The sequence below is a fragment of the Elaeis guineensis genome, chromosome 11, assembly GCF_000442705.2.
Source record: "Elaeis guineensis isolate ETL-2024a chromosome 11, EG11, whole genome shotgun sequence".
In the NCBI taxonomy this organism is placed as follows: domain Eukaryota; kingdom Viridiplantae; phylum Streptophyta; class Magnoliopsida; order Arecales; family Arecaceae; genus Elaeis; species Elaeis guineensis.
This window is the reverse complement of record NC_026003.2, coordinates 86,875,119-86,901,544: the sequence shown is the minus strand read 5'-3', so window position 1 is coordinate 86,901,544 and position 26,426 is coordinate 86,875,119. Positions and strand designations below refer to the sequence as shown.

The following is a 26,426-nucleotide window of genomic DNA, read 5'->3' as shown; positions in this document are numbered from 1 at the left end:
TATGAGATTTGGATTTTTTCTTAGACTTTTTTTTTTCAAATTTGTACTTTTAGATTAACTTTAACAATTTGCTTTTGTTATTACTTATCCCCCTTATATTTGACTTGGTTGATTAATATGTGATGGAATCATAATCGTTTGAATTAATCTTAGCTCCTGTTTTGCTACAATGGTGCATGTGGTTATTCATATGTATAATTTGAAAAAAAAAAGATGTTATTAAGTTATTTTATACCTTTTATGTATTTTTTTTGCTCCTTTTAAAGATGGACCGCCTCAGTCAATGGCAGTTTGCTGAGGTGCCTAAGTAGTTAGGATCCCTATTGACTGGCCATCACCTAGCTGCCTTGATAACCCTGGGTAGGACAATCTTTTTTTTCTTCTTAGAGAACAAAAGCAAACTCAGAAATAAAGAGAACGAAGGCAAAAGGATGTATGGATATTATTTTGATAATGCTATGAATGATTCTGGTTTTTTGATGGGCAAAATCAACTAGAAGTGCGCTTATTTACATGAGTTTTTTTCTTTTTTGCATATAATCCCTTCGGCTATAGATTAATTGTATATAGAGACTCCTCTTTTCCATGTTTGCAGTTCAAGAACTCCGTACCATAAAAGTTGTTCAATAGGCCCCAAAATAACTTTCGATAAGTTATAGTAGAATATTTACCATGTTTCTTCCTATTCTTCCTCTCACTCGATCCTTTGGGGTTTGGACCTTCTAGCCAGTGAGATGCATTACTTTGTAACATTTCCATCCAAATTCAAGATAGAATCACAGTCTCAATTATGCCAATGGTGGTGGCAAAAATCTTTAATTGGACAACTAGGTTTCCAAAAGCATGGGTGGCTCACTGGCTAGAAGCTTTTAGATGCTAAATGATGAGAGGCATGGGATTATTCTCCTATAGCAAGTAAATTGGGTCCTATTGGAGTTGGATAAAGGAGGTCTTAAATTCTTAATACGCAAATATGTATTTGAGGGGTCCTTATATGCAATTAATATTATAAAAGGGAAATTTTTATGCAAAAAACCTCCAAATATAGCCTTTCAAGTTTTATTTGTTATCCAAAAACTTGGGAGTTAGTTCGAGACTAGATATCATAGGTTGTCCTAGAATGGTCTTGCAGTCAACATTGACTTTGCTCATCTAAGTTCTTTTATTAATTCTCCTATAGATAAAACATTTGAGATATGTAGCTTGCCAAGCTTTTCTTTCTTCATGCGTGTCTTTCAAGCCTTTTGCTTATCTGTCATTCTCTGTATAATGAGTTATGGCAATTGTAAAATGTTATTCTTGGTTGGCTAGTATGATATATTTTTTTGATGATCTTTTATGATGATATTCTGGGGCTTTGCTAATGATGCAATTTCATTCAGGTCAAGAAAGGAAGTTCCTTGAGTTGTGGTATCTGTTGGATGATGTTGGACAAAAATTCATTGTTTGATGGGCTTCATCATTCGTCAGTCATTTCTTGTGAATGCTACTACTGCGTGTGGAAGCTGTTGCTTTAAATGAGTATATGAGTTTCTTCTGCAGTTGATTCTAGAGCTTTGGGTTATGATTGGTATTATTAAATAGCTGTGCTGCAATTTAGACATCTGTGATAAGAGTTCTCTCCACCTTTAAAATGCCTTCATGGTGGGGGAAATCTTCCTCTAAAGATGTGAAGAAGAAGACAGCAAAGGAGAATCTGATTGATACATTTCATCGGTTTATAAATCCAACTGATCAAAAGGGTGTCGTGAAATCTGGAGGGACTCGAAGACGTAGTAATGATATAACCTCTGAGAAGGGGTCCAGATCAAGAGTAGAATCACGATCAACATCACCCTCAACACAGGTATCGCGTTGTCAAAGTTTTGCAGATAGGCCACATGCCCAACCACTTCCTCTCCCTGGCTTGTGCTCAGGCATTATGCGCACTTCATCTGATGTCAGTACCTCAAAGCCAATGTTGGAAAAACGTGGCAGACCACAGCTGCATTTACCACTTCCTAGACCAAATCACAATCCAAAAAGGCCAGATCCTACTGATATGGATGGAGATTTTGCTATTGCTTCATTTTCTAGTAACTGCTCCGTTGACAGTGATGACCCGGCAGATTCTCAACTTCAAAGCCCTATAGGAAATGATCTTGAAAATGGAAACAGAGGTATCGCAAACAACCAGTCCAGGTAAGCTCCTTGTAGTTCGATGTGAATTATGTGATTTGCTACTAATCTCAATATGAATATGTTGTAAACTCACTCTAATGCTTCCTCTTAACTGCCTTTTTTGTTGTTGTCTAAGTGTGGGGCATAAAGATCAGTCTCCTGTGGCTACTCGAAAGAACTCGAGAGAAATGACAAAGCCAACAAATTTGATTTTTGCAAATCAAATTCTTTCAACATCACCCAAGCAGGGTGTTCTGAACAGCAACCAGTCCAATATACATGTACCTCTGCCTGGTGTTTTTGGAAGTGCCCCAGATAGTTCAATGTCAAGTCCTTCTAGAAGTCCTATGAGAGTTGTATGCCCTGAGCAGATTCCTGCCTCAGCTTTTTGGGCAGCGAAGCCTCATGCAGATGTCACTTTTCTTGGATCAGGCCAATGCTCCAGTCCAGGCTCTGGTCAGACCTCTGGGCACAATTCAGTAGGAGGAGATATGTTAGGGCAGTTATTCTGGCAGCACAGCAGGGGTAGCCCAGAGTGTTCTCCAATGCCTAGCCCGAGAATGACAAGTCCTGGTCCTAGCTCTAGGATACATAGTGGAACTGTCTCTCCACTGCATCCACGGGCTGGAGGGACAGCACCAGAATCACCTACTAGTAGGCATGATGACGGGAAGAAGCAAAGCCACCGGTTGCCCCTACCCCCCATAAATATTTCTGCTTCTCCTTTTCCTTCAAACAACACAACATCAAATACTACATCCTCAATACCTCGAAGTCCTGGAAGGGCAGAGAATCCCACAAGCCCTGGATCACGGTGGAAGAAGGGCAAGTTGATTGGGCGTGGCACATTTGGACATGTCTATGTTGGTTTTAACAGGTGCATATGTTGTTTTTAATTTTCATCAGGGATTTGCATGCCTATTTTCTCTCTTCTAGTGACCATGGAACTGCTTGTAGGGTAATCTTTCATCACACATGACTAAACTTGTCAAAAATCTTATTGTTCCTTTGCTGACAATTGTCAGACAGCTCATAAGGAAATCTTATATTAACCTACTATTACTTATATGCCTGCTGTGACACACAAATTCATATATGAAATGATATTATATTCAGAAATATGATTGTATAAAATGGGATAACCAATATAGTAGAGAAAGGTAAAGAATTTAGATTTAGAGAAGGAAAAGCAGAAAAGATATCTATCATAGAGGAAAGTTTTGCATCATGGAGTACAAAATCTTCTGTGGTGCATCATAGTAAATGGCAAAACAAGATTGATGATGCCAATATTAATACCTTGCATATGGTTAGTGGCTAATTAAACAGGGATTTGAAATTCAAAACGAATCCTCATATCATTTTCACTTTCCAAATTTTACATAAATAATTTTCTGAAGTCCTTTTAGTAATATTGATGGTCATCCACAATGTTTCTAAATCTTATTCATTGTTAGTTGTTTTAGTTCTTTTCTGTGTTTATGTCTTACTCTTCTTTTCTTGATTTATTTTAATCTAGTGAGAGTGGTGAAATGTGTGCAATGAAGGAGGTTACCCTCTTCATGGATGATGCTAAGTCAAAAGAAAGTGCAAAGCAATTGGGGCAAGTGAGTACTTTTCTTTTTAAATCTTACTAGTCTATTCTGCAACATGGGCACTGCATATAATTTATGTTTTTTTTTTTTTCATTTTTTGGTTAAGAATTTTGTTCCTTATTATTGGCTTATTTTCACAGGAAATATCTCTCTTGAGTCGGTTGCGTCATCAGAATATAGTGCAATATTATGGAAGTGAAATGGTATTATTGTTCCCTTGATTAGCTAAATGTTTTTTGTCTATTGTTTAAACTAGATTGTCATTTTTTGGGTTAAGATTAGTTTTCATTTTAGTATTCTACTTTTGCTTGAAGTTCCTGTGATTCTGTAGTTTTTTGTTGGCTGTGTCCCATTCTAAGTTGTGCCATATCTTATCAATTGATTTTGATCTCTTTATCTACTGGAAACTGGCTAGTCAACTAAATAATTTTCGTTTTGAGAGATGCATATGACACATACTGCTGGCCGGTAGTTTATGACACTGGCTAGTTGATTCGAATAACTTCATCACTCAATATAAAATACAATCTGGAACTGAAGTCCACCAGACATATTCGACAGAAATGTTTCTTTTGAGCTGTCATATTGATTGCTAATCAAAATTCAGTGTGTTAATACTTATGTTTGTCAGGAAAGTTGCTTGTTCATTCTGTATGCTTGCATACACAAATGGGCACACATGCATGCACAATAGGGATGGATTCACAACATGCACATACTTAAATGATACATATGCTCACAGACATCCCTGTATGCTTTCTAATGCTGCCAATCAACTTTACTGATTGAAAGAGCGTTAGCTGGATAAATGTCCGTATTGAGATATGCAGCAGTACTTGCATGTTTTGGTCAATGAGGAAACAGAGTGAACCAATGTATCACTATGCTTTGTTCTGCTAGCAAACTCCATAGATTCTGGATACATTTGGTTGGAATGATGTATTTCTGGAACCCACCAATCTCCAGATGGTACACCAAAACACTGAATATATGTAACTTTCTCATATTTATATCTTTAGAAAGTTTCTGCCAATCCAAGAAACTAGTGCAAGTATCAGGCCAGCCAAGGAAGATCTATGGGTTTGTCTTCCACAGAAATTGATTCAGTGTTCATTTCTTGTTTATACGAGCATAAGCTTGCTTTCTAGTTTCTAGTATGAGGCTATCCATGATTAAAATACTTCCCAAATTCCAGACATTCACTGTAGATTAAAAAAAAAAAGAATCTGCAATCTAACCCATGTGGCAACATATTGTCGCAGAGCTTCATCTGTACGCGGATATTCATGCTTCTGAAGCATGATGGATATTTTAATGATAATTGTAGGAGTGTTGAACAGTGAATTGAAATGGTTCAGATGTAGATTAGTAGGAACCAAGGTTTGCCATGCCGGAACTGGATTGCGTGCTAGTTGGCTGGCGGTACGGTTCGGTATGTCTTCGTACCATTTCATATTGGGCGCGAACTGACACAGCAAAGTAAGCAACGGAGGTGGAGAATCGGAGACAGAGAGAGAGAGAGCGAGGGAGAGAGAGAGGAGCGGAAGGTGGGGGAGTGGGTGGGGAGGCTAGCGATGGTCGTTAGAGGGCCGTGGAGGCCCCCGAAGGGCGGGATCTTCCTCCCTACCCTTTGTTGGGTTGAAAGAGGGACGACTGCCCTTGTTTCGATCGTGATCAATTTTTTTTTTATTGTGATCCATAGTGAAGTTGACAACCTTGTTTCGACTCGACAGAGGGTGGGGAGGAAGATCTCGCCCTTTGAGGGTCTCCGCAGCCCTCCAATGGCCACCACCGGCCTCCTTGCTGACTCCTCCTTCCGCTCCTCTCTACCTCCCTCTCACTCTCTGTGCCTCTCTCTATTTTTTTCTCTATGGAGGGCGGAGCTCCGGATGCTTCAGCGGCCCTCCGGTGGCCTCAGCAGGCCTCCGACGGCTTCTCTAGCCTTTCGTCTCCTTCTCTTCTCTCTCTTTCTCTGTTTTCCTCTCTTTTCTTCTCCCTCCTCATTGGTGTACTGTTTTGACACTAGAACCATGCTGGTCGGCTGCCCATATGGTTCGGCATGTCCCAAATTGGCCAATTCGGAGAATGCTAGTTGGAACTAATTTACAAAGAAGTCCCTTATTTCACACTCAATATTGTAAAAAGCTTTAGACCTTAATTAACAATAATTAAGAATATAAGTTGACAAGAGTTTTGGAGTAGAAATTGATCCATCTCTCTCTCTCTTTCTGTTTTTTTTTTTGGATTTTATTTGTAATGGTCAACTGATAACCAACTGCAGCATTTTATCACAATAAACTAGGAAATAAAAAATAGAGGATTAAGGAGGAAAGTATAGAAAACTAGGACTAGTCCCGTGCTTTTTCTCTATACTATATAATTTAATATGTGAATTTTGAATGTGGTCAATATTCCAGGAATATATCATTTATCACATTTCGTTCCCAAAATACCATGAACTCGCAGATAGAACTAATTCATGCATGCCACCTCTCTGACCAAGCATACAAACATTTTCTTCTATCCCCAAGATTCTTGTGCCCCCTTGACGTAGACTTCTTAGTCGGAAGATACTTGATTTGAAGAAATGGATCCGAAAGGTCAAGAAATCGGGCTGACTGCACCTAATCTTGTTGATTTTGATACTTCCGTGCTAGAATAGCCATAACTTTCTTATTCGATGTTAAAATCGCTATTATGACCTTATTTCGAAAAGCTCTTTTTGTGCTTAATGAGGTTGGCCACTTTGCCGTCACTCCGAATTTTGGAGCCTAATTCTATTATTTGACAGGTCAATGGGAGTCTGAAAAAATTCTAGTCGAATTGAGAGTTTCAATCTTATGTTAATCTTTTTCTTATTTTATTTCAGAATCTTTTTGCTATTAGGTTAGGATTTTTTTCTATAAATATGGCTTCTTTGGCAAACGTTGTAATCAGAATATAGTTTATTTCGTAATTACTGAATCCAACTCCAGAGAAGAGAGTTTCTTCTTCGTTTGTCCTTTTTCTTTGTTTCATGTGTCTTCTTTCTTTTCCATCAAAACGTGGCCATAGGCTGCGTCAGTTGGTATCAGAGCCCAACGATCCTTGAGCGGAGCTTCTTCCCTGCAGTTGAGATGGCGGGTGGTGTTGGTTGCCGCAAACGAAACCAAACCACAATCCAGACGATGGCGGCTCCTGAAGAAATCATGTAGTAGGAGCGGGATCTGATGATGGAGTGCGAAGATTTTAGGAGACAGATGATGAAACTGACTGCGCATCTTACGCAGTTGGAAACTTTGGAGGTGAAATTTGAGGTTGATCCAGAAGATCACAGATCTGATGAAGAGGCTTCAGATTTCGAGAACCTCTTCCATAGGGGTATTTCCACCCACTGACATGAAGGACGAGGCGATTCGTTCGAGCGTCCAACCACTGGTTTGATTCTATCAGAGTAGGTCTGTCTGAATATTCGGATAGTCTACAAACGAAGGTGTTCCTCGATTGGTTAGATTAGATCGAGCACATCTTCGAGTACAAGGAGGTCCTAGACGACAAAAAGGTGAAGCTTGTCATGCTGAAGTTGACGGGTTGGGCTTCTGGCTTGTGGCAATAGCTAAAGAAGATCAAGAAGCGCAGAGACAAGCCAAAGATCTAGGACTGAGAAAAGATGAAGAAGATGTTGAGAGAGCAATTCCTACCCTTCAACTATACGCAGTCCTTGTACTAGCACCTACAAAATCTTCGACAAGGGCCTAGATCTGTGGACGATTACATGGAGTTCTATCAACTGATTATCAGAAACAATCTGATGGATAGTGAGGAGCAGATGGTCGCGAGGTACCTTGGTGGGCTACGGCAGCAGATTCAAGACGTCTTTAGGTTCCACTCCCTGTGGATGGTCAAGGAAGCGTACCATTGAGCCATGATTGTTGAGGAGCAGCTGCAACGAAGGCATGTCCAGATCTGATCCTCTCCTGCAGAGCAACCAAATGTCCGAGAATCAGGAGGATATACGGCGCAACCCAACATCTATCCTTCCTGTTTGTGCTGCTGTTGAAGCAAGGTCATTGAAGCCAATCTCGATTGGATCGTCAACTCTGTGGTGCTATAATTATGGCGAGATTGGATATATGCAAGGCAAGTGCAAGATGCCTGCTGGACGATCCGAGAAATAGTTGCTGGACGATTCGAGAAGCAGTTGCTGAACGAAGAAGAAGAACCATCTGATGAGGATTAAGAGCCTATCTGTGATGGAGGTGAAGAAGATGATGGTGCTTTATTGTTGGGAGATAGAGGAGAGGTTCTAGTTGTTCGAAAGAGTCTGCTTGCTTCAAAAAAGGAGGAAAAAAAAGAGTGGAGACGGACCAACATCTTCCATACTTACTGCTCTATTAAAGACAAGGTCAGCAAGGTCATCATCGATAGAGATAGCTACGAGAACATCATCTTTTAAGGGGCCGTCTCTAAGTTGAACTTGATCACAGAAAAGCATTCTCAGCCATGCAAGCTATCATGGTTTCGGAAAGAGAGCTAGGTGTTTGTCAATAGTCACTTTCTTGTCTTATTTTTTATCGGATAGAAGTACTTTGATGAAGTTTGGTGCGACATCGTTGTCATGGATGCTTGTTATCAGCTTTTAGGAAGTCTTGGTAGTATGATTGCAGTGTCACCTATGATGGTCGTTGGAATACCTACACGTTTTGGAAGGACCGTCCGAAGATTACTCTGACGTTGATGAAGAAAGAAGATCTACCCACACCAAAGCCAGAGATCAGCATCAACCTTCTAATGAATTACTTTTACTTATAGGAAGTATTGGATTCTTCGAACTCGAGGATGAGTTTTTTTCAGCCTGGGTAGTATGACGCAGATGTCTTAGTCAGAAGATACCTTGATTTGAAAAACGGACCCAAAAGATCAAGAAATTGGGCTGACTGCATCTAATCCTGTAGATTTTGACACTTCCATGCTAGAATAGCCATAACTTTCTCATCCGGTGTCAAAATTGCTATTATGACCCAATTTTGGAAAGCTCTTTTTGTGTTCTACGAGGCTGGCAGCCTTATCTCCACTTTGAATTTCGGAGCCTAATTCTATTATTTGATAGGTCAATGAGAGTCCGAAAGAATTCTAGTCAAATTGGGAGTTTCAATTCGTATGTTAATCTTTTTTCTATTTTGTTTCAGAGTCTTTTTGCTATTAGATTGGGACTTTCTTCCTATAAATACGGTCCCTTTGGTCAATGTTGTAATTAGAATATAGTTTATTTTGTGATTATTGAAGCCAACTCTAGAGAAGAGAGTTTCTTCTTCTTTTGCCATTTTTCTTTATTTCGTGCGTCTTCTTTCTCTTTCCATCGCAATGTGACCATAGGCTGCATCACCCCTCTCGAATTTCACTCAGCCATTTGCCCGATAATCGTCAGTTTTCTTTTTTTGAATGTACAAACTCCACCTAAAGTTTCTCTCTAGAGAGAAGTGTTCATGTTTGCCTCCCCCATTTTCATATCAATTTCCTCTCTCTTTCTTAGCCCCACCAACCTTTCTGATAATCTTGAACCCTCTCTCTTCAACTTAACCTGCATCTAAAATCTCTCTCCCCACCCCTCTCACTGTGTCAGTTTGTCTGTGTTCAAGTTGTTAAGCAAACAACCATGTCCAGTGGTATCCAATTTCTCCTTTTTGTTAAATTCACGAGATCCAATAATATATGGCCCTTTTTTTAGTATGTTCTCCTTGATCTTCTTCCACAAAGAATGCAAATACATAAAAAGGGTGAGTTAATTAAAAACATGAGTACATTCAGCAATTCACATGCACAAATTAGTAAATGAATAATTTCCATTATATCAAGGCTTGATGGGATCATGTCCATCCATTGAACATCTTCTCTTTTTAATTTTATTTTTTATATACAATTATTTTATTTTCTTTTATTTTTTTTTTATGTATTTTCTTTTTTGGTTTTCTTTCCATGTATAACAACATTTTTTGTTTTTATGTTATGTTATTGTTGTTCATAGTTTCTATATTCTGATTTCTGCTTTATTAAGCCTATCCTCAAGGTGCATTGTGCATTCTGGTTTTCTTTTTGTCACCAGTATCTTGGCATTACAATTCATTTGCAATGTCCCAAACAACCGGTCACAAGTCCCTTTTATTAGGTGTAACTGACCACCTTTCCTATTCCCAATAGGATATACAAATATATGGAAACAAACCTGGACCTAGCAGCCTCCTGAAATCTTCTGAAACATAAAGTAGTCAAGTACCCTTCTGATTCTTATAAGAACTCCTAAATCAGCAAGAAGAGCTGACTGATAGACCTATAATAGACTGACTGGGTCCTGTTTGGTCGACATCAGGACTCTTCAGAATTGGAAACCAGGAACTGTTTTTTAGCCCCATTGAAAGGAGTGGCTAGCCACTTAATAATAGCCCAAATATGAGGCTGGGTGGTACCTGAAAAGAAAATAAGTATATATTGGGAGGCTAATTGCAGCCCATGTTGATGCCCAAAGATCCATGTAAATATCCCTAAAATGTTGAAGGGTAAATTACAGCAACACCTCGAAAGCTCTAATTTTTTCAATTAGACACCCAAGCATACATTTTTGTTGCAATGTGGCCCAACTGTCCAGTAGATGTCTAATGCTGTTACTGATGACCGTCAAATTAGTATTTTATCCTCTCATTTTAAACTTGGAAAAAAACTGTCTGAAAATTATAAAGACATCTCTTCAACTTTTTGCAATTTGCATGTGCACCCCAAAACTTCCTAAAAGTTATACTTCATCCCTTCCCGAATTGCTATATCTACAACTGCTTATGAGGTGAAACTCTTCATATTTACCATCTCATTCCACTTCTCAACGCTTCATTTCAGTGCCCTGTGACCATATATTTAAGAGATTTGCGAGAGATCTTGCTTGGAAAAATCAGTTAAATTTATTTTCTTGCTTGGAAAAAATATGCCTAACATTAAAGATGCCTTGGTTCATATATGGATCACCCTTAGAACTGGTGGCCGGGATTTGCCGTAGTTCATGAGGTCTTTAATGGAGCCTTCAGCCCACATTTGTAGAATATGGGAAGGAGCTGATGGGAGCTCTAACTAGAGCTTTGGGTAGAGTTCATACTTGGAGCCATGGAAATTTCAGGTTCCTCTCCTCCGTATGCTCTCTCCTCCTCTCTTCTCCCTTCCCTCTATCAGTAGTCTCTTTTTCCTTCATTCTCTCCTCTTCTCTCTATTAATTAGATTGGGAAGCGCTTGTTCAGTAAGAAAGAAAGAGGAATGGAAGGGGTCGATCTCCTTCTGTTCCTGCCAAAACAAGGGTATTGTTGGTATTTCCTGCCAACAAGGGTGTTGTTGATATTTCCTATCTAAAGTTATCTCACGTGACTATTATGTGTTCATAGATCATGACGGAGCTAGATGGTTGGACCACATTGCAACAAAAACCTAAGTTTTGGGGTCTAATTGAAAAAATTGGAGCTTTTGGGATGCGAGTGTAAATTGTGAAACATTGAAGGGGTGTTGTTGTAATTTACCCAAAATTGAAAATAAGATTCATTGAAAAAAAAAATAAGGTAAATTTAAGGCCCAAGAAAGGAGCCAATTGAATTGATTGCCTGACCTCCTTGCTGGCATGGTCCAGCCAAAGGATATCTTTTAGCTGGTCCCCTCCTGCCAAAAAGCTGCAGTATTTAATCTTCACGAGACTTATAACTAACCAATTAGAGGCTGGTAACATGCATAAATTTGTCGCAGCTGTTATGTTTTTCTTGGTAACTTTAGTTATTGAAAATCAATGAGATATTTTGGAATATGGTATTTTGAAAGGCTGATATTTTGCCTTAATGGTCAGAATGAACATTAGGCAAGACAATAAGGATAAAAACTTTGAGTTTGTTGTTAGGACAGTAACTCTTATAGTAGTTGTTGTTTGGTATGTCTTACCCAGCTATGAGTATCAATACTTGGACTAAATATGTGTGTGTGTGAGAGAGAGAGAGAGAGAGGGGGAGAGAGATGTTCCTTTTCCATAGTTTTCTTATAAGTTATAGGGAAGTTGAAAGTCTACTTAAGCATTAAATACGGTTTCAATGTGGTGGGAATTGTTGTCTATGGAAATTGTTCAATCATTTTGCATGTGTTTGCTTTGAGATAGGAATGGGCATAGAATGAATTGACACATCCACGACTTGATTTTTTGTATGACAATTTCTTTCAAAATAATCATAAGATAATGCTATTTACTTGGGGAAAACTTTCAACTAGGTCCCATTAGTTGTAATGCAATTGATGGCATAGGGATGCCCCCATGTGATTGTTCGCTGTCTATAGTGTATTTGAGAATGAAGTCGTTTGTACTATAAATAGAGTGGGTGGATCATCGATGGATTGCAAGGTTTTTCTGCATGCCTTTGAGGACTCATTTGGCGCATAGGAAGAGGAGGGGGGAAGTGTAGTTAGCAGAAAAATAAAAAAAATACCTCATATTTGGTTGGAATTCTCAAAGAGAGAGATACACATCTCTTTTGAAATACACCTTGAGATTCGATCCACAAAAAATCCAGAACGAGATTTAGGATGATAAACGGAGTCCAACGAGCCCAAAATTAGCCCAAATGGAGTCCAGACGGTGAAGATACACGCGAGAGAAGTTTGGAGCAGGTGGCATGGCCCATAGGGCGGCGGTGCAGCTAGGCCCGACAGACGTGCAGGCGCACGGCCCAGTGCTGGCGAGCGTGGGAGTGTGTGGTGTGCGGCCCTGGCCCAGGCCCAAACGAGTGCGTGTGCGGGTGTGGCCCAGGCCCAGGCAGGCGTGCGTAGGCGCAGCCCGCGCGACTCCACGTGGTCCACGCGCAGTGCGTGGACCGACGGTCCATGGGAGGCTTTGTGGATCGGGCGGACGTTTCCCACTAGTTTCTCGCGATCCACCGTGGATCGAAGATGGTTTTCCAGTGGTTTCTCACGGTTCATGCGGGCTGTTGTGGATTAGGGTGCGATCGGACGGCCTGCAGGGCTTGCGGTCAAGATCCAATGGCTCTGAGCCATTCTAGGTGATTAGAGGACGTGCAGGGTCATGATGGGGCACGATCCAACAGTCAGTTTTCAATCCGAGGTGCGATCGGATGGCCGAGAAGCTACAGGAGTCCGATCGAGAGTCTGATTTCAATTTGAGCTGGGTTTTAGGGCCTTTAAGAGGCCCTGTGGGCGAACAGAACCGTGAACATGTAGAGAGCGGTAGAGAGCCATGAGCGGAGGCATCACTGCGAGGAAGACTCGAGTAGCCATTGAAAAGACTCCGATAGAGCACCGAGTGTGCGCAGTGGGCAGAGCAGGCACTGTAGAGCACCGACAGGAGATCGGGGGCAGAGCAGAGCGTCAGACAGAGCAGCTGCGAAAAGGCATGATGTAGCGATTCACTCTATAGGAAGCGTCCAGGGGCGTCGAGGATCCTCGTACTGGTAGGCTTGTGAGAGGGTCTCCTTGGAGAATTTGAGAGAGCTTTTATGAGAATAGCTTCTAGTTGAGGATGGTATACAGAGTTGAGATTGGGTGTTGTCTTCTTGTATTTATTTTTTCTCATAGTGAAGCTTGCATGCCCCATGGAAGTAGCGCTTGGGCTGTTCCACGTATCTGATTGTGTCTGTATTGTTTTTTCTTTCTTCCTGCTGCAACGCAAGTGGTATTGAAAAGGTCTTGAGATGGTGGTGTCCTGATCAGACATCTCCAACAATTGGTATCAGAGTTAGACGGTATCAGCGCAGGTTGCGGCGGTGGTGAGCAAGATTAAAGATGGAGAAGACATGCACAATCAAGGTAGAGATCAATCGCGGAGGGTTGATCGATGCTCTCTGGTGCAAGGGGCCATCTATATGGAGGATGCCAGTGAGAGCCTAGTGCGAGGTGGAGCTCTAGGTGATGGATTCGGCATTGTACGGGAGACTCGAGAGGAGGATAAGTGATGTCACTAGGAGGCTACTACCCCGAGTAGGTCTCAGGTCAGGTGTTGTGAGGTGCGTACAGCATATGACGGAGATGGGATGGAACGGTCTTGCTCGACTCCCATATTTGTCCATCCATGAGTAGCAGACGTTTGTCCCAGAGCATGGGGGCGAGGAGATTCAGAACTCTCAAAGTCAGATAGAGATCGAATATCGAGTCGAGATGGAGATTGGTAGAAAATACGTCTCGAGATTTGTTCCATAAGAAGTCCAAAGGAGATTCAGGACGACGAACGGAGTTTAACGAGCCCAAGATCAGCCCAAACGGAGTCCAGATGGCAAAGATATACGCAAGAGAAGTTTGGAGCAGGTGGCACGGCCCACAGGACGGCGGAGGCCGATGGCGGTGCAGCCAGGCCTGGTAGACGCACGGGCGTGTGGCCCAGCGCCGGCAAGGTGGGAGCGTGCGGTACACGGCCCAGGCCCAGGCTGGCACGCATGCAGGTGTGGTCCAGGCCCAAGCGGGCACGCGCAGGCACAGCCCGGGCGACTCCACGTGGTCCATGTGCGGTGCGTGGACCAATGGTCCATGGGAGGCTCTATGGATCAAGCGGATGTTTTCCACTGGTTTCTCACAGTCCATCGTGGATTGGAGATGGTTTCCCAGTGGTTTCTCGCAGCTCATGCGGCGCTCTCGTGGACCAGTGCACGATCGGACGGCTTGCAAGGCTTGCGGTCAAGATCCAATGGTTGTGAGCCGTTCCAGATGATCAGAGGATGTGCAGGGTCACGATGGGGCACGATCTAATGGCCAGTTTTCGATCTGAGGTGCAATCGGATGGTCGAGAAGCTATAGGAGTCCAATCCAGAGTTTGATTTCGATCCGAGCTGGGTTTTAGGGCCTTTAAGAGGTCGTGTCGGCGAACAGAATCATGAACATGCAGAGACAGCGGCAGAGAGCCGTGAGCGGAGGCATCAGTGCGAGGGAGGATCGAGTAGCCATCGGAAGGAGTCCGGTAGAGTGCTGAGTGTGCGCAGCGGGCAGAGCAGACACTGCAGAGCACCGATAGGAGATCAGGGGCAGACTAGAGCATCAGACAGAGAGCTGTGGAGAGGCACGATGTAGCGGTTCGCTCCATAGGAAGTGTCCAGGGGCGTTGAGGATCTTGGTACTGGCAGGCTTGTGAGGTTTTTTTTGGAGGATTTGAGAGAGCTTTTGTGAGGATAGCTTCTAGTTGAGAGAGGGTGGTATACAGAGAGTTGAGAGTGGATGTTCTCCTCTTGTATTTATTTTTTTCTCATAGTGAAGCTTGCATGCCCCGTGGAGGCAGCGCTTGGGCTATTCCACGTACCTGATTGTGTTTGTATTGTTTTCTTCTTTCTTCCTGTTGCGACGCGAGTGGTATCGAAAAGGTCTTGAGGTGGTGGTGTCCTGACTAGACATCCCCAACAATGGGAAGGTATCTTTCCAATGGGAATAAGTTTTCTATATTTCATAGGAAAGAAAAACCCATGTGGGATGTGGGAAAGCCACTTTCCAACGGGATGGGAATTATGGTAATCTTTTTCGAAAAGTGCCCTTAAGCCATCATTATGTTCTTAATTGCTATTTTTGATAGTTAATCTTACACTATTAAAAATTACAACAATATAAAGGACTTGTAGTAATTTTGATATAAAAATATATGAGGAACTATTTGAAATTATCACAATATAAAGAAGTTATCTGACTATTAACTAAAAACTCAACCCAATAGATATTTTTAATAGCTATTTTTAAATATTTTTGGATTTAAAAATATTTAAACATAGCTATTAAAAATATATTATGAATTGTGCTAATTTTAATAGTTAGACAAGTATCCAAATATGTTATGAATTGTGGTAAGTTTAATAGTTAAAATAGCTGTTAAAAATATATTCTGATCTCTTTGGTGTTGAACTTTCAAAACCTTTAGACCTTGGTATTTCAAGTATTTGATTACAAAACTTATGCATGTGATATATTTTTTTTGTAGTCCCCTTATTAAGGGCATATAAGGTATTTTACACAATTTTCCTGAGAAAGTAGATGTTCAACCAAATATAAGTTACTCTTGAAGGTGCGTCTCCTATGCCACTTTCCTATGGTCTACCAAATATGCAAAAACTACTTTCTCAGGTGTCATTTGCTCAGGCATCTTCTTAAGAAAAACATAATATTGAGGTAAAATTTTTGCCACGAACCAAGCGAATCCTGAATGTTAAGACAAAAATTGTCAGACATGATCATTGTTGGTTCATAAGGTTGGACAATAAAGAATGTGTAAACATAGTAGACTTTTGTTGCAATGGAAAAGAAAGGAAGGGGAGGAAATTGAGATGATATGGGTTTCTGCAATAAAGAATGATGCAATATCTTATAAATAGAGTGTTTTGGTTTGTGTAAGTCCTAGAGAGTTGAGGAAAAATGAGATGAGGACCTATACGAAGATCTGGATTAATATTGTCACTTGTGAGAGGAGTGCATTGACGAGCTGGTGTTTATTGATGACCAATGCTATAGCCTTGGTAGGAACAAATAAAGATGAAGGGTTAACATATGATGCAATATAGATGGGATGACTTGTTGATTGTTATGAAAGCTACAGCGACAGCTACAGCTACCTCAGTGTACATATATTTATGAGATAATTCTATCTAGAGCTGTGGTAGGTGAACAGAAATACTTCTTTTAATTGTAAAGGAAACTAATACATCTAATTTAGGGGGTGCAGGAATTAATTGAAATATCTAACATGGTTTCATGTTTAGTAGATATTGTCATAATGCCTGTTGAGATTTCAGGTCAGCAGCAATGCCTTTTCTTATTGTTCAGTGACCTGATACTGTATTTTTCTTTCTTAAACAGATAGATGATAAGCTTTATATATACCTGGAATATGTCTCTGGTGGTTCCATCCATAAACTTCTTCAAGAGTATGGGAAATTAGGTGAACCAGCAATTCGTAGCTATACTCAACAAATACTTTCAGGCCTGGCATATTTGCATGCTAAGAATACTGTCCATAGGTATAATTCAATATCAGAATTCATTTTACTGAAATTTCCCTCTGGGTGTCTGATACTCCTGCTCCTAGATTATTATTTCTGATTCTAATTAATTTTTTCCTGCCTGTGCAGAGACATCAAAGGTGCAAATATTCTTGTAGACCCAAATGGTCGTGTTAAGCTGGCAGATTTTGGGATGGCAAAGCATGTATAATTTTATATTTCCTATTATAGCCTTTCATAATTTTGGGAATATGCATTTGCCTAATTCTTGTGCTGCTGCACTTAACATTAAATTTGATGATTTTATAGTTTATCTTCTCTGATGCTCAGGTGCTTATGTTCATATCATTTGTCAAAGTTTTTGCTATTTCCCACTCTTTAGAGATCCAGCTTTTTATCAGCATCCAGAGGTGGTCTTATATCTGTTGCTAACTTTAGGCATGAATATATTTGCTATAATGTATGATGCTTGAGCTGTAAGTGCTTTAGAGACAGGACAGAAAAAGTGTCCTATGAAATGAGTGTGTTCTCATCATATCTCACTGTCTTATAGAGAGGCTGAAGATGAAATCGTAAAGGGAAAGGAGAGGCATGACTTCCTGATGATTCATGGAGTCGACTGGTTGATTATTAGTGGATAAGCTTTTTTCCCTTTTTTTCTAAGAAACACAGCGAGAATGCCACCATGTTGGTTTGAACTCGGGACCTCTCCCCAACAAAAGAGTGTTGCCAGCCAGCTGATCCAAGTGTCTGCTGGCATGAGAGGAATATGTGTTTCAACCAAAGTAGAGATTAAAAATGTCATGCTAACAGAAAAATAAAGTTAACAGGTTGAAGGAGAAACTTTCAACTAACTACTAACTGAGATTAAAAATAACAAATGGAAAGAAGAAACTCTCTAGGATGTCATGGTTTTCTTCTTTTATGCCTTATTTCTGTTATTATCAGTGTATATTGCGTTCCATATTGGGCCCGAATCGAGATAAAGAGAGGGCGGAGGAGAACGAGAGAGGATGAGGGAGAGAGGGCCTCCGAAGGGCAGCTGAGCTTGCACATGGTGGAAACTAGAGGAGGGCAGAGGGAGGGAAGGAGAGGGAGAGGGAGAGGAGGCTGTCGGAGGCCTCTGGAGGGCTGGTGATGCCGCTTTGCTACTATTGAGGTTGGAGGAGGGGCTCCCACCCTTCTCCAGATCAAAACATGGGCTTTGGCCCTGGTTTCCTCTTTTTTTTTTTTTGCACCATTTATCGGGTGGAGTCGGCAACATCATTGCAGAAACAAAGTTGCAGACTTCATTGGTTTTTCTATTTTTTTGAGATTTTCGATTGAAGTTGGCAACCTGATAAATCTCAACTGAAAATCCGAAAATCTTAAAAAAAATAGAAAAATCAGTGAAGTTGGCAAATGTGTTGCCAATGTTATCCGATAAATAGCAAAAAAATAGAGGGAAATAGGGGTGGAAGTACTTGTTTCAATCGGAAGGAGAGCGGAGCCCCTCCTTCGGCTTCCATTGGCCTTGGCAGCGGCGAGGCGGCCTCGCCTGCTGCCCTCAGGCAGCCTCTTCTCCCTCTCCTTCCCTTTGTTTGTCCTCCAGTTTCCACCATGTGCAGCAAGCTCAACTATCCTCTAGCGGCTTCCAGAGGCTTTCTCTCCCTCTCCCTCTACTTCATTGTGCCCCCCTCTCTTTCCTTCTCCTTCTCCCCCTCCTCACTGGTGTCTCGTTTTGAATGTTGGAACTGTCCCGGTCGGCCATTGGTATTGTTCGTCATGCCTTGAATCGGATGGATTAGGGCGTTTCAGCAAACCATGTTACATGTGCAACTTGACACTTAAACCCATCTTCATCAACTTTCACTTCTTAATTTCATAACTTTTTAATGTTCAATTTTAGTTCTCAATTTTCTATAAATATTGTGGAATCTACATTTCAAATTTATCTTAATGCTCCCATGATCAAGGATTTAAGTGCCATTGTCACTTGGCATGTAGTGCCACTACCGACATACTTGATGTGCTCGTATGAAATGAAAAAGAAAATTACTTAAGAACCTTTTTGTCTTGGTGCTGGGTGGTACCCAACCATGTCAATCTGGGAGGAATTGACATGGTTCTATATGGGTCAGCACCACCCATAAAAAGCTGTTTGCTTGGTATGTTGTAGCAAGTGCTGATACTGGCATAGCACATGCAGGAACTTGAAACCATGGCCATGACACAATTCAACAATTGTATTTTATAATATAACTGTTGAACTTCTAGGGACATAAAACTTGACAATTCAGTTGTTATGTACTTGAGTGTTATGCATAATCCTATGTGTCATGCTTGTTGTTTTCCAGATTACTGGACAATCATGCCCCTTATCGTTCAAAGGAAGTCCCTACTGGATGGCACCTGAGGTGAGCATGTTTAAGTATGGATAGATTTTGTTCCTTCATAAGTTCCAATTGGGCATTTTTTTTCCTTCCTTTCCCCTACAACACTGTGCTTCCTGTTTCATTTCACTGATGCCATTTGCTCAGGTTATAAAGAACACCAATGGCTGCAATCTTGCTGTGGACATATGGAGCCTAGGTTGCACTGTTTTCGAGATGGCTACATCAAAACCACCATGGAGCCAATATGAAGGGGTTTGTACTTGGACTTGGAGATAAATGGTTAATCTTGAGTCGGTTTTTTTTTCTCCTTGTTTGATAGAAAGGGATGCCTAAGCCCATTCACTTTCATTAAAGTAGTATTATGATATTTAATATACTGATATACTATGTAAGCCAATCTGAAGTGCCTTTTTCTGTTTCATTTTCTTTAAAAGTAGTTATGCTCTGCTATAGAAGTTTTTGAACCCAATTTACAGTTTATATAAATAAATAAATTATATATGCTTAAAGTTTATTGTTTGAATATAATGGAGAACAAGTTCACTTCTTTAATCATCTTCTCATCTAAGCTATTTGTATTTTCTGATGCACTTTAGAAATTTTTATAACCAAACAATTCTTTTATTGTGAGTATCTGGGGGTCTGATATGCTGATATACTGGAAAACATATTTCGATCTTTTTGTGTTCGTGGTGTAATAATCTTGGCAATATTGTTGCAATCCTCTTTATTTACTAAATGCCATATGTTGTGCTTATGACTTCACTGTAACTTTTTGTAAATGGAATAATATTCTCGAGATTATTTTATGTAGTTTTGGTGCACAGTGTTATTGGTCTGCAGTGGTCCACTGAATCTGTTGTTGATGATTTTCTTATCAATGCTGGAAATCTGATCCACCTGTTTCAGAAATTTCCCAAATTTTAGCACTTGTAGACCAGACAGCAAGCATCATTTATGACCACAATGTAGTTAGTCTGGTACAAAAAAGTTGTTGGTGACCCATTTAATATTGGAGCTTTGTCAGGATCAGCAGTCTGTTAATTCAGTCATTTCTTTTTTCAGATTCCCACAAATTTTCTTCTTTCAGTCAAAAACTGGCTTGGATAAGTTAAAATCTTTATTAAAACATTAACTACTAGTAGATTGTTTGCGATTGTGCTCCAAAATGTAATTATTTCCTCATTGTTAGTGGTTAGCGTACCAATGTTTCTTTTAAGCTGCCTGATATTGTTCCTGTGACAGTCTACATGCTTGAGCAGAGTGAAAAATTCCATGTTTCGAACTCCACTCTCTAGATACAGTATCTTGGTTTTAGCTTTAATATGTTGTTGCTCTACCGTTGAGCACTTCAACTAGTCCTCCTCCAGCCTTGGTTTTGCTTTTAATTAACTGATAGGTAAAACAAAGGTTCCACTGAAATCTTCTCTGAAAAGATCAAGCTCCTTAAATGCTTTTAGAGGAAGTATTGATTTCTGAATACATAAGCTTATGCTAGTTTTTCAGATTTTCTCTAATATTATTCTTAAGTGATCAGTGTTACATGAACAATGGTCTCTACTTGGACATGACACTACATGTGTGATATGTGCATTTTGTCATAGACACTGTGGTTTGCTGATTGCTTGATTTGAGGTTGCAGCTGTTATGTTTCCCCGCTATTGAATGAAAAGGAAAAAAAAAAGGGTCATCTTTCCTGCACAAATTGGTCCTATTTCAAATCCTAGTCAACAAAGAAAAGTAAAATAACATAAGTGAAATAAATGGGGAGGAGCTAGCATGTGCTTTAGCTATCTTTTCCTTGTGTCTGAGTCATCATGGTTATTCTGCTTCTCGAGTGTTGATCCCTTGTGTTGATATTGGTCTTAAATCTTAATGGTAATTGAGGGTTTAGATGGGCCATTACCTCTACCCTTGTAGGCAGTGGTGGAATTAGAAGGACCCTGTGGCTTTTGTGGGGATTGGGGATGAGAGAGAAAAAAAGAAAGATGGGTTTATGGAATAGCAGGGGCATTTGGGGCCTTCTCAACCAGATGTGGAAAACCAACCAATCTACCTAAGAAGAATCCCTGCTTATAGGGGCCCTCACCAAAGGCATATTGCCTTCATCTGCCATTTGTGTTGGTTCACCTGGGTTTGGATTGGACTCTTCCTTTCTACAGTCCAAATAATTTCAGATATTTAACTCGACTTCATATATGATACATTTACATGCGCGCACGCGGGCATGCACAGACAGACAGACAGACATGCATACATACATACAGACGGACGGACGGACAGACAGACAGATATGTGTGTGTGTGTGTGCATATGCATACATATAGATATATATGGTTTCCAAATGTAAAAAAGAATCTATGATCTTGACTAAATATCTTCATATTTGTATATTGTTTCCAAATTCAAATTGTGATGGTTTCTTCTTCATTCGCTTAATTTCCTTTATTTAATTATTTTTGGGTAACCATGAATTGGAGTTTTGCATTTGAAACATAAGATCCATGTTTTTTTACCCAAAAAAAAAGATCTATGTTTTTTAACATTTCTTCATTTTGCTTATTCTGAAGATCTAGGAATAGAGACACTTTATAATCCTTTCCTTTTAAGTGACAGAATCCAGCTTCCACTTCAAAGACGGGGCTTCATGTTGGCCACAAAGTGATTGCCAGGTCTACAGTTTACATTCCATGAATGAATGATGGATTTGAGTCTTAGAAATGGATTGATATGTAAAACCAACGTGTTTAACAAAAAAAAAAAATAATAATGTCACCTAGTACAATCAAGAAGGGATGTTGCAACTTGCAACACTTGGCCCTAGAAAGTTGCCATTAGCTTACTAGATTCCAACCATCAGAGCAACTCTCAACTGTTGTCTAAATTAGAGGCCCCTAGTAATGCCTAGCATTTTAAGGATGAAGTCTGAGAAGCATGAATTCCTGCAGAAACTTAGCTTGCCATGTTCTACTGAGTTTAAAATGCCATTTTCTTTTAACTTGTGAATATATTTAGAGTGTTTTTTTTTGGTATTTTTTCTCCAGATTTAACCAAAGTGCGTGCAGGTGACATGATGGCTTGGCAATGGCAGGAAACGCTTCGTGTTGTGTTGTGACACATGCAGTGGTATGGTAGCATGCCAAGTACTGGCCTGCAGTCAATACCATGCCAGTGTTGCATGCTAGTAATACGTCGGCATTATAACTTTCATGTAGCTGCCTTGCCAAATGACACTTAAGTCCATGGGTTTAACTAAATGACTGCATTTACTTTTGTAATCGAGAAAACAGCTACATTTGCAGTTGACAGAATGCTGGGAAGGGAGTAATCTAACTGCCTCTGAAGACAGTTTCCGAATCCTATTACTTATTCTTTTGTCCTCACTGCAAATATTCCTTGTATAAGAAAATGTAATGTTTGATAGAGAGAACTTAAAAACCTTCCATGATCGGTTGGATCTCAAGATGTAAGGTTTAAAACTTTAAATTTTAAAAGATTCACATCCCAGACTTAAATGCTTCTACTAGGCAAACTGGAAGGTGCCACTAAAGCCAGGGTGCCATATTGTGTGATAGGCCATATGGGAATCCCGATCATCAGTTATTTCGCATCTTGAAACACCAATAACGTTTTAGCAGTTTTGGATACTTGAAAATCGTAAGTTCAAGAAATCGTTTATCTTATCATTGAAAAATCTACCAGTTTGTATCGTATGCTGCTAGTTGGAGATTTATGGTAACTAGTCATTTCCCTTTCTTGAATTTAAGGTGCCTGGATATTTACTATATGTAAGTCTTAATTCTATATACCAACTTCTTCCAACCATGGTTTGTGCAATAACATGTACATCTCCAGACATAGTTATCTAGATATGTGGATGTGCGCATACAATTGCACATATTGAACTCTGCAAGTTTTACATGTGGGTGTTAAAACAAGCAATACACCCTCGATTTTATTCACATGGAATGGTAAAAAGTAGAAGGCATTTTGGTAATTTAGTTGGTGCATCTGAAAGAATGAAAAGCTTATCCATAACTGCACCAGTCAAATGACCTGCATACCTCAGTTCTTCTCACCACATATGAGTAAATCCCATGGATGTTTTGGTCATTTTACCACTTTTTATACTTCCAATACATGCTATTTCTTACACTCACTTTTGAGTTATGACATTTGCTTGTTGTGGTCTATAGATAGCAGCCATGTTCAAGATTGGTAACAGTAAGGAGCTTCCAGCAATCCCTGATCATCTCTCAGACGAGGGCAAGGATTTTATAAGGCAATGTCTGCAACGTGAACCATCTAATCGTCCTACAGCAGCTGAGCTTTTGCAGCATCCATTTGTGCAAACTGCAGCATTACTGGAAAAATCTGTTTTCAATTTTGAACTTTTGAAACGGCCTACGGTGGTTTCAAGTGGGCCAAATTCCAAGGTATCACCTGTTATGTCTAATTTAATTTTTTAAAATGTAATATTTGAGATTTGACTTGACTTTGCATGAAGTTGTAAAAATTTTGTTATCATTTTCTGGCAAAAGTGTAGTTGGTTCTTTTCTTCATCTGTTAATGCTTATTGTCAAGCTATCTCAGGCAAAGACCTAGCCTGTCTTCTAGGAACCTGGATGATCACCTAGGTGACCGAGTAGGAACATTTTTTTTTAAATTCAACTAATTCATTTATTTTCAGATGTTGCACTATTTTTGGTGAGCTAAAATCTTGACATGCTTCAAAGCATATGCGGCCGTGAACATATTGAATGAGTTCTTAATATAAATTAACACACTTAGAAGATAAACTGTTATGTATGATATTCATGTGAAGCTTATATAAAAATTATAATGGAAATGACATCATGTCTCAGATATAAAATTGCAGCAAGACCAGCTCCCTGTTGGATGGACCAACACAAAGTGCGATGGCTTGTAGTGACAGTGATTGAGATAAAAAATGAAAATAATATTTTCCTAGGGCCACGTGCATTTCTGTTAGCATGTTTGAATTTGAATTTCTGCGTGTGTTCACTAAATTTTCAAGATGCTTTTTTCAGCAAAATTTTCATGTTTGAGACCCTGTTCGAGTAACTGATTTTTGATCAGACATCAAGATTTACTGATTCTTACATATAAACAAAATCTCATGCATTTGCTTGTCTTCATGCAAGCTTTACTACTTGAGGTTTTGAGAATTTGTTTGTTAATTTGGATTTTCTATTACGTCGAACTTAATGTTCATGGAAATGTGACCACTAGGTCTGCTTTTTCTCTTGGTTTTGTTTTGTCACTATATATGTTAAGTAGCCAGGCCTAGTAGCATTGAATGTCTTAGGTGCAATCAAGGAAAGAGGAGGAAATTTCACTAGTTTTATGGGTTCCTATGGCATGCAACATGTACTTTGTTTTTTGATGCATCACAATTGATTTTCATGTTGCTGTAGGTAAACTTTCATGGTGTTGGGCATGCTAGAAACCTTTCTTCCTTGGATATGGAAGGAGTAGCAATTCACCAGATAAGGGGTGCAAAGGCTTGTACAATGAGCAGGTAACCTATCCAGCCTTTTCCCTTTCACATTCAACTTCCTTTAATGATTAAAGCACATGAAAAGAAGTTGGTGGGCAGCACATGTCTTCTGTATATGCTATCTATTGCATCATAATGAATTTGGATCACAAAACTGGAGTCATGGCCTAAAAAATGTCCTCTAATCATAAGATCATTTGGGTGGAGATACAGGTGAAAAATTGTTATTTCAATGAGTGTGATTTCTCCTTGTCCTTGCTTTTCAGTTTTGAGCATACATGTCATATTGGACCAGGTTTAAAGGAATGAAATGGTGTTGTTGAATAAATAAACATATGTAGCTGTAGAAAGTTTTGCTTTCAATTATCATCACAGTTATCTAGTTATTGGTATTGATCCTCCTTTACTTCAATTCCTAATTATTGAAGCATTGAGATCAAAGTATCTTGCTTTAGAGCACTTCAAGTCAACAGTTTTTGTTCAACACCAACATCGAGGTTCCATAAGTTTGATATGACATCAGCTTAAACATTAATAGTTGTGAGGACTTGGAATTGTTTTTTGAACTTAAGTGGCATTTTGGACTTCTGTTTGTAGTTAGAATTGTTAAAAGAATTGGAGATGTAGGGATGTTGTTTTAGACGATAAACTGGATGGCTGTGCTATTGACCATTGGATGGCGTATATGGAGACTAATATACATCAAGAGAACAATGCAGTACCATTTAAGAGAATTATCAGCAAAATAACTAGGATGGGACTAAATTGGTGCATTCTTATTCCATTCTGGTTCAACCATTAAAATTTCCATATGGATGGAAATGTCTCTCTCATTAAATTGATAAATAAAGAAAACCTACTTTAGTAGTATAATATCAAGGATAGCTGTAATATGTCAAATTGTCAATGCTGATTCCTGCTTTTTATGTAACCATAGTTCTTATGGGATCAGATTAGTATTTACTGGTGAGTTAGTGTTGCTTGTTGTTGACATGATTAATATTATTAAGGCTGAGGTTTTTTGACTTGTTTTAACAAATACATGTTCTGATACTAGAGCCTCAGTGGTAGTAAGAGTGGGTAACAAATATCGCTAATGACTATTTCCAGTGGCAAACTGCTGAAATTCATGCAGTCACATTAGATCTGAGATGCCATTTTGCTGTTGAGAATTTGTTCTTAATTATGCTAGGAAATTTTTCGCTAAGATGGCTTTGTCGAGGAGGGTGGCTTATAATGCAATTAGACAAAGATCCAACCACCACATCTACAGGTGTTATGCACTAGCACTTGCACTCACAGCGACACATGCAAACTCACGTAGACACTGTAGAGAGAGAGAGAGAGAGAGAGAGAGACTTCGGATCAAGTCCATCAAGAGGAAGACAGTCACATGAAATACACTAGTTTTTTTTATCAAAGGAAGTTGGGTGCCCTCATTTAAAACTTCAGATCTCTAAACACAGCAAAGGGCGATTTGAAGGAATGATGGTTCTCTTGTTTCGTCTCCATCCTTTACTAGTTTTGGTATGGGCATTAGTATATCAAATTTTTCTTTCTTGGGAGAAGAAAAATCTGATTGCAGAAACAAAAAATACATCCCAAGATATGTACCTTAATATAAGCATATAAGTTCCTAAGTAACCCTCTAAAAATAATTTGAAAAATACAAAACCTGGCACAGATATCTCATGCAAAGTTGTTACTAGAACAGAATCACAACCACAATAATATCTGCTTACATTATAACAGATTGTGGATTTTTTCTTTTTTTGGGGTAAAATCCACATGACAGAAATATGGAAAG

General features: G+C 39.6%; 1 protein-coding gene across 9 annotated transcripts in view; it reads left to right on the top strand.

Annotated features, from left to right (window-relative positions):
- Positions 1-26,426, top strand: part of LOC105033930 (mitogen-activated protein kinase kinase kinase YODA) — a 48,099-nt gene that overhangs the window by 3,575 nt on the left and 18,098 nt on the right. For all 9 annotated transcript variants that reach the window (XM_073246055.1, XM_073246053.1, XM_073246052.1 and 6 more), the window contains exons 2-11: positions 1,383-2,181; positions 2,297-3,037; positions 3,680-3,767; positions 3,896-3,958; positions 16,581-16,741; positions 16,853-16,928; positions 19,060-19,119; positions 19,243-19,350; positions 23,295-23,534; positions 24,537-24,640. In XM_073246055.1, the coding sequence (XP_073102156.1) occupies positions 1,634-2,181; positions 2,297-3,037; positions 3,680-3,767; positions 3,896-3,958; positions 16,581-16,741; positions 16,853-16,928; positions 19,060-19,119; positions 19,243-19,350; positions 23,295-23,534; positions 24,537-24,640 (2,189 nt within the window). In that variant the 5' untranslated portion in view covers positions 1,383-1,633. The remainder of the gene's footprint in view (positions 1-1,382; positions 2,182-2,296; positions 3,038-3,679; positions 3,768-3,895; positions 3,959-16,580; positions 16,742-16,852; positions 16,929-19,059; positions 19,120-19,242; positions 19,351-23,294; positions 23,535-24,536; positions 24,641-26,426) is intronic.